Raw genomic sequence first — 7862 nt, forward strand, 5'->3', positions numbered from 1 at the left:
TTGCCTAGCAACAAATCATGCAATACTTCAGAACTGCTCCTGGGCAGCTTATGGACTCTCCAACACCCTTCCTTATAGAATCCTCTTTGGATGACAGTTTCCTGCTGTTACTACAGATCTCTGCTCTTCCTTCTTCCTGTCTCTATGCCTCCTCTCTCTAAGAATGCCCAAATCCTCTTGGGTGCACTGGACTTAAGGAGCTGAGACATCACGTGCCATTACACAGTGTGTTCCATCAGTGTAAACATTGGCCTTGGTTTTCTTTATAATTGTCTTGAATTAGCATCAGTTTCTTAATCTTGTGAATTGTTCTTACCTCCACGTCTACCTATTGTGAATTTGTAAAATGGGGTTTGCTAACTAAACAAAACAAAGTATTGTGCGTATAAGAGTGTTTTAGCTTCCTTAAGCTAAACTATTTTCACTAACCGGAGAGCATTTATTATATAGAGAGAAGCAATTCAAAGATTGTCCTTCAGATTCAACTATTTCCTGAAATCTTCCATATGAAGCTTTATTGAGTTAGTTATAGTACATCATGCTGCATATGAAAACCTTGATTTTATAATGTATTAATATAATAATAAAATAATATTACATAACTTAAACCTTGGACCTTATCACTCTCTTTCTAAGCATATGAGATCATATTTAGCAATATCCCACAATTTAAAGTTACACACTTTGATTTTATATCTATCATTTTAAGAGAAAGGCATGTTGCTCCATATAAAAGATCATGTAAGCAATTCAAAGCGCACAGATATGCTCTTCGTTGACATTTTTCATTTTGTGTGCATCCTTTCATAGACTGAAATATGATCTAAGGATCTAGTATAGAAGTAACTATTTAAAGGATGTAAGGCATAGCCATGGCAGAACTCAGATAATACATAAATTCACTTGGCTGCACGTGAGGAGGTAGGATCTCAAGGATTATGTTTTTTCCAACTGAATAAATTCAGTTTTAAATTGACCACATGTAGCAGAAATTTGACTTTTAAGACAGGTCCATTTTAAAAATAACAGAAAGAAAACAAACAATAGACCTATACAGTGTTCTTTGAGGGGTTAACAGAAAAGAAGGTAAAAACCCAAGGGACATGTATAAACAGGTCAAGTTTGTGATTTTCAGGTAGCTGGGTCTCTGCTGTCTGCTACCTTAATGAACTCTTTCTTTAAAACACCTGCTACTGGGTCTGGAAGACCAATATGTCTTTCTTCTAGGAAGGTAATTTAGATAGGAGAATTTTATTCCTTGTTGAGGGAGTGGGTGGACTGGCTTCACACTAAGGATGTCCCTAGTCCTAGTTGATGTGCTGAGAACTTGCTGACGGCAGCTGAGGCTCATAGCTCATCTCTCCGATAATTCTCCACATCAACTCAATAGATTCAGCTGGATTTCATCCTGACAGCCCTGCCTGTGAATTTGTATTTCGTTTTCCATATTTCTTCCTTCATACACTCAGATATTTCTTTATTTCAAAAGAAAAGTTGCAAATATCCACCAGTGCTGGTCAAGATGAAAACACTGTATTTAGACTTTAAACATACACACACACACACACACACACACACACACACACACACACACATGCACTCATACTTTTCATTACTCTGAATGTGTGTTGAGGGGGCATGGTGGGTTTAGTACCTGGGTTGAGGGAACTGTGGAGATCTGAAGAATGTGTTGGATATCCTGGAGGTGGAGTTATGGGGGTTGAGAACTGACTGCTGTGGGTGATGGGAATCAAATTTGGGTCTTTTGTAAGACAAGTACAGAGTCTTAACTGCTGAGGTATCTCTCCAGCCCCCACATGTTTGGGTTTTTCCCTGATCTCTAAACAGATATTCCAAGCTCCATTTTTTCATCTCTTCTTAAGTATCGAATATTTGTAAACATTTAAAGAAAGCTTTCACCTACTTCCCTGTTATAAGTAAAGCAAAGAATGACTACTGAATGGAAAATGCATTTTCATAAGTACAACTACGCTACATAAACAAAGTATATTTTGGTCTTTAATTACATGAGAGCATATTTAGAATGCTGATTACAGTGTGAAGTTGGCAAGGCCCAATAGTAGGGATAGTTGAGAATGTAACTTTATAGCAAGTGTGGTTTGCAAGGAGCTGCTGTAGGGAGGTTTTTGTGTTGTAATAACTAGGTGTTTACGTTTTCAAGATACAAAAATATTAAGCAATTAATCAAGGCTTAGCTGATTCTACTTAGCAGATATTACTTTAGCTGAGTATAGAACTTTTATTTGCAGGTGTTTTTTTTTTTTTTCCTTGTATTTTGGTCATTTCTGTAGGAAGCTTTCCTGCTGTATGTTGGAAAGAATTCAGGTTTTCATCTCTGTAGGACCTCTTGTCCTATGCCTGTGCATCTGTTAAGAAGGAAAGAGATTTATATTGGATGGATGAGTGACACTTTTAAACAGACATCATGCTAAATGGAGAAAACACAGTTGTGGTTACAAAATTCCGTGTATGTCATGGATTTGTTTTCTCCTTGAATCTGTTCTACTCTGTTTTTGTCTAAACAGGGCCATTTTGGAACGCAGCTTCCTTTAATACTGAGGCTTCTTACCTCCACTTCCCCACATTCCATGGAGAGCTCAGTGCAGATGTATCCTTCTTTTTCAAGACCACAGCCCTATCTGGGGTGTTTTTAGAGAATTTGGGAATCACTGACTTCATACGAATAGAATTACGCTGTAAGTATCTTTTCTAGAAAGGTCCCGTGACACAGTCAATTAGTCCTGAATTCTTCAGTTAACTTGTAGGAGCTCATACCTCTTGTATGGAAAAAAAAAACCAACTACGTTCCAAGAAAATAATTTAATATTTAACAAGGATAATTCAGTAAAAATATTGATAAATTCATTAGAAGTGGAAAAAGTTTTAAGTTGAAGTAATTAAAATTGAAGACAAATTTTCAGTTAATGACTAATATTAATTACAAAATTACTTAATGAACCACTTATTATTTTGATATATTCATAGGCTACTATTAATAGCGTACTATCCAATGCATGTCTCATGCTGTTAAATTATATAAACTTTGAATCAATGAAGCGATTATTTTGTATAATCAATTACAGATGCTAGTTTTGTGCTCTCTCTGAGCAGCTGAATCTTTATCAATGTGAAAGAAGAATCCAGAGGAGGAACTTTTAAAGTCTTTTATTTTTACCCCAAAGTGCACCTTACCACCTCATTCCATCTCAAGAGAGTTGTGTCTATTTGGATGTCATTGCTTTCTTTTATATAACATAAGCCTTGTGCTTAATGATTGCTGTGTGGCATTATCTTAAGTGTATTGAAGATTCACCTGGAAAACCCTCCTATCTGATATTTCCAGCACCCACAACAGTCACCTTTTCATTTGACGTGGGCAATGGGCCTTTTGAACTCTCTGTGCATTCACCCACCCACTTCAATGACAACCAGTGGCATCAAGTGCGAGTGGAACGGAACATGAAAGAGGCGTCCCTTCAGGTGGATGATCTCCCTCCGAAGATACAAGCTGCTCCTACAGATGGCCATGTCCTGTTACAGCTCAATAGTCAACTCTTTGTTGGTAAGTTGCTCTCTTAAAACACCAAAGGCATGCTGCAGGTCTAGAGATGAGGCACAATAACATAATCTCAACTTGAAAAATGGTGATAAATACCTAAAAGTAGAGACAAAACATTATTTATTGAATCCCCAGGTTCCAGTCTGTGCCAAGTTCTGCATTCCTTCCTAAAAACCAATCCATCTACTTCTTATCCCTACCCTAGATTGGGGTAGAGTGGCTGGGGCTTGGGGAGTGACTTATATCCTGAAATCAGCCAAGTTAAGAGATGCAAATTTCTCTGCAACTATGTCCTCACTTTGCACACCTAACTTTTTAAAATGTAGAGGTTGCATAACATGTTATGTTTTGTGTATTCCATGGGGGGGGGGCTTTTAGTGTGATCTGGGATACATACGTCTCTGTCCACAGAAATAAGGAGCTCCTCTAATGACAACCCATGATGTTTCCTCCCAACTTGTACATGTTGTATCAAAACCAGGCCAATGATAGAAAAGGGAAAAAGAAAAAGAAAAAAGAAAAAGAAAAAAAAAAGAAAAAAAAGACAGACCTCAGAGCTCAGAACAGCTTCTCTTCTACTTTGTCCATTTTATTATTAGCTCTCTTCTGATAATTTACTTTATAATGTCCATTGACTCAGTGTTTGCAGGATGGCAAACTGGAATTCCTCTCCATGGGTTTAATTTTCTTTTGCATCTTGGCTAGTTACTTTTGTAGAAGTTACAGACCATGACGTGCAAAGATTATCATTTATCTGATCCATGCTCATACATCTTAATGTAAACAAAGACTCGGAGACATGATGAGGCAGGATAAATGATGAATTATCAGAAATTATAACCCAGACATCTTTAACGGCTATATTTAGAACAGAATTCTTCGGCTGCTCCCCCCACCCCACTTACACCTTCAGCTGCCTAACAATCTTATTAGCAACCTTTCACTGAAAGAAATGAGCTTGCTAGTGACATATCTGACAAAGACATATGTAGGCCTTCTAATAAATTTATGTCCTCATTATTTTCATTATTTATTCTTTCCCTGAAAACAAATTTAATGAATAGCGTCCACAATGAAAGCACTCTGATAGCTATTCTACTCACAGACTTGTGGCCACTCAGCTGGCTTATTTAAGACTACAGAAGCCATAAAGTACACTTGGAAGAAATATATAACTTTTCTCTTAATACCATACTAGAAGCTCCATCAGGAAATGGACATAGATATCTCTTGAATTCTTAAAAAAAAAATGAGAGATGGTCACAACAAAAAGGTACTGCAATTTAAAATCTGTCAGTGGCTTGGAAATAGCCTTACTATTCTTAGAAATTGAGAAGGCTGAAATTGTCCTCAAAATTTTCAGTGAAATATGTTGCAGTTTGCCTGTAGATGACCTTTCCTCCTTGGGAGGATTTTCAACTTCTGAGAGATGGCATCACTATATATTGTACCTGATAGGAATCCTGGCCTTAATTTGATTTCAGGTGGTGGTAATGAAGTATCGTGTGACATCAGAAAACTGCTTTGAACAGGCTCAGGTCTTTTGCCATCAATCATATGCAACAATTTGAATAAGGATCGAAGAGATCTCATCTTTATGGAGGCAATTAGTCGGGCCTTTGACATCTCCATATGTGTTCAGACTTAGAGTGTCTGTGCCACTGGGAAATTTAAACAATGGAAATCTTGATTATGTTTATGTCAAAGGCAGTGGGAAAAAGAGAAGAGAAGAGAAGAAAATAGGCTGCCCAAGAGAGAGAGAGAGAAGGAGGGAGGGTGGGACGGACAGAGGGAAGGAAGGAGAGAAAGAGAGAGAGAAAGAGAGAGAGAGAGAGAGAGAGAGAGAGATAGAGAGAGAGAGAGAGAGAATCTGTCCCATTTTTTCAATTGGCAATGAATAAATATCTTCATTCCTGCAGATGACCGAGGGTATGATGATATGATGCAATGCAATGATACCTGACTGTCAAAATGCCACCTAAGGGGCTGCTTTTGCTATTGCCCCTACCACTGAGTCGACCACTCTCAGGAGATGATACCTTTCAGGTTCAACCAAACAATGTACACAACACAAAATATTAATCTTCCAATTTATAACAGTCCTATCAAACAAATCATTATATTTCTTTTTGTAAGTTTACCACTAAAGACTCTGCCTTGCAGGCAGACTCCATGAGAGACAAATTATAATTAAAAAGGTTACACTGAATTAGAGCTCAGTGGGTGACAAACTAGTAAAATATCATCAGTAATTAGAGAGAATTTAATGAAGCACTTACTATGAGAAAAAAGGTTCTCTACCTTCCTATGAGCATATTTCAGTGGAAGGGGTAGCCAATGGTGAGAAATGAACATATATTCATATATGTATATTCACATATACATATATACATATACACAGGTATATGTAGACATATATAGGTATATATGTATGCATATATATATATATACATATACATATATGTATTCTAATAGTGAAAGAATATAAGGTAGAAACAGACCCAGAAGAATGATTAGGGCCATGATTAGTGTTGAACATTTCCATTTCAAATAGAGTAGTGGGGAGATGTTAATACTTGAGTTAACACCAGAGGAAATAGAGTAGAGATGGGTCCTGTGAACCTCTCAGAAGGTAGAATCCTGGGTGGTAACAGTGAGTTTGACAGATCTTAGGGAACAGAAATAGGTCACTATGGCTGGATAGAATGAATGTGATGGAATGCAGGGGAAGTCAGGTTGAGCTACATTGGATCATGGGAGGCCCTTGCAGGACATGTGGATCTAATATCAAGGGATGGCCTATTTACTTCCTAGCTGACTAAATTCCCCAGTTCTCATCTACTGCCATGAAGGACATGGATAGAAGGAAACCAGTGGGAGCAGGCTATTGCAGATTTGTGTGAGAGCTACCAACAGCCACAGCTGAAGTAGATCTGTTGAAACAGAGAGGGAATGCATTTTAGGTGTAGCTGCATACAACTTGCTCTTGTTGCTCTCAGCATTTTATGACTTTCCCATGACAATACACTTTTATGCAAGATGCTTAATTCTTTCTCATATTACTTTCTTTTCAATTACATCTGAAGATATTTTTTCTTCTTTTTTCCTCTTTATCTTTTTTTTTTTTTTTTTTAGTTTGGTTTTTCGAGACAGGGTTTCTCTGTGTAGCCCTGGCTGTCCTGGAACTCACTCTGTAGACCAGGCTGGTCTTGAACTCAGAAATCCACCTGCCTCTGCCTCCCAAGTGCTGGGATTAAAGGCCTGCACCACCATCCCAGACTAGCCTGGTCTTATCCTTTTCCTCTTTATCTTAATTCCTGGCTGTGATTAAAGCTGTTCCCTGGTCTAATATTTCTAATATAGCACAAGCTGAGCAAACATCTTGCAGCCTCCCTCCCCTTCAACAAAATCTCACCAGCCCTATAAGCATACGCTCACCATGAAGCCTGGCTTTTCCATTCATAGAGCCTGTGTAACATGTCATGTGTGAACAAACAGTATGCTTGGGAACTCTTGCTTCACATAGTAATAAGTAGAACTGAGTTAAGTTTCATTCTCTTCTCAGAGTGGGTGGTTCCATGGGTGAGTGAGAATCTCTGCATTATACAATGTAATTGATTTTTCTGGTTGAAATCTTAAAGGGTAATTTAATCCCCTTTACTTACAAGTTCGAGAGTTTAATTTGTAGTTCATCTGTCCATCATAGAAATAATTATGACTAATCAGTATTTTCAAGAGTGCATAATGACTGCCGTTTATATTTGGGTATAGAGACAAACTAGGGAAGTCAACATAATTGTGGAAAGTAAGACTACAGCCTTCACCATGGGATTATTCTAATAAAAATCCTTTGAATCTGGACAGGGAAAAAAATGAAAGTATTTTCTTTCACAAAGAAGCTCTAGATGTGTGGAAAGACTGGAAGTCTAAGTTAGGCTTAGTCTAAGAGTGATTTATTTGCTAGGCCAACATTTAGCTGCAAGAACACATATTGCATGGATGTATGGGTAAGAAGTTATTGTGGAATGTTCAAAAACCAAATATAGTTGTTTCCTACAACTATCTGCTTGAAACAATAGAAATTTCTATAGCTTTCTGGAATATGCTTTGGTTTTTTTTTTTTTTTTGAGATGTAACTTAAACCCATTTATACACAAATAAAAATTGCAGATATCAGAATATATCTTAATTTCACCAGCTACAATGTTTACTTATTGACATGATATATATATATATATACATATATATGTATATATATATGAGATTTTTTTTTTTTTTTTTT

The 7862-nt window shown here is 37.2% G+C and overlaps 1 protein-coding gene across 3 annotated transcripts in view; it reads left to right on the top strand.

Moving 5' to 3' along the window:
* The window catches only part of Cntnap4 (contactin associated protein family member 4), a 353495-nt gene that overhangs the window by 248659 nt on the left and 96974 nt on the right, over positions 1-7862 (top strand). For all 3 annotated transcript variants that reach the window (XM_031341494.1, XM_031341492.1, XM_031341493.1), the window contains 2 exons: positions 2547-2717; positions 3365-3583. In XM_031341494.1, coding sequence (XP_031197354.1) covers positions 2547-2717; positions 3365-3583 — 390 coding nt within the window. The remainder of the gene's footprint in view (positions 1-2546; positions 2718-3364; positions 3584-7862) is intronic.

This window comes from Mastomys coucha, unplaced genomic scaffold, assembly GCF_008632895.1.
Source record: "Mastomys coucha isolate ucsf_1 unplaced genomic scaffold, UCSF_Mcou_1 pScaffold22, whole genome shotgun sequence".
NCBI lineage: Eukaryota > Metazoa > Chordata > Mammalia > Rodentia > Muridae > Mastomys > Mastomys coucha.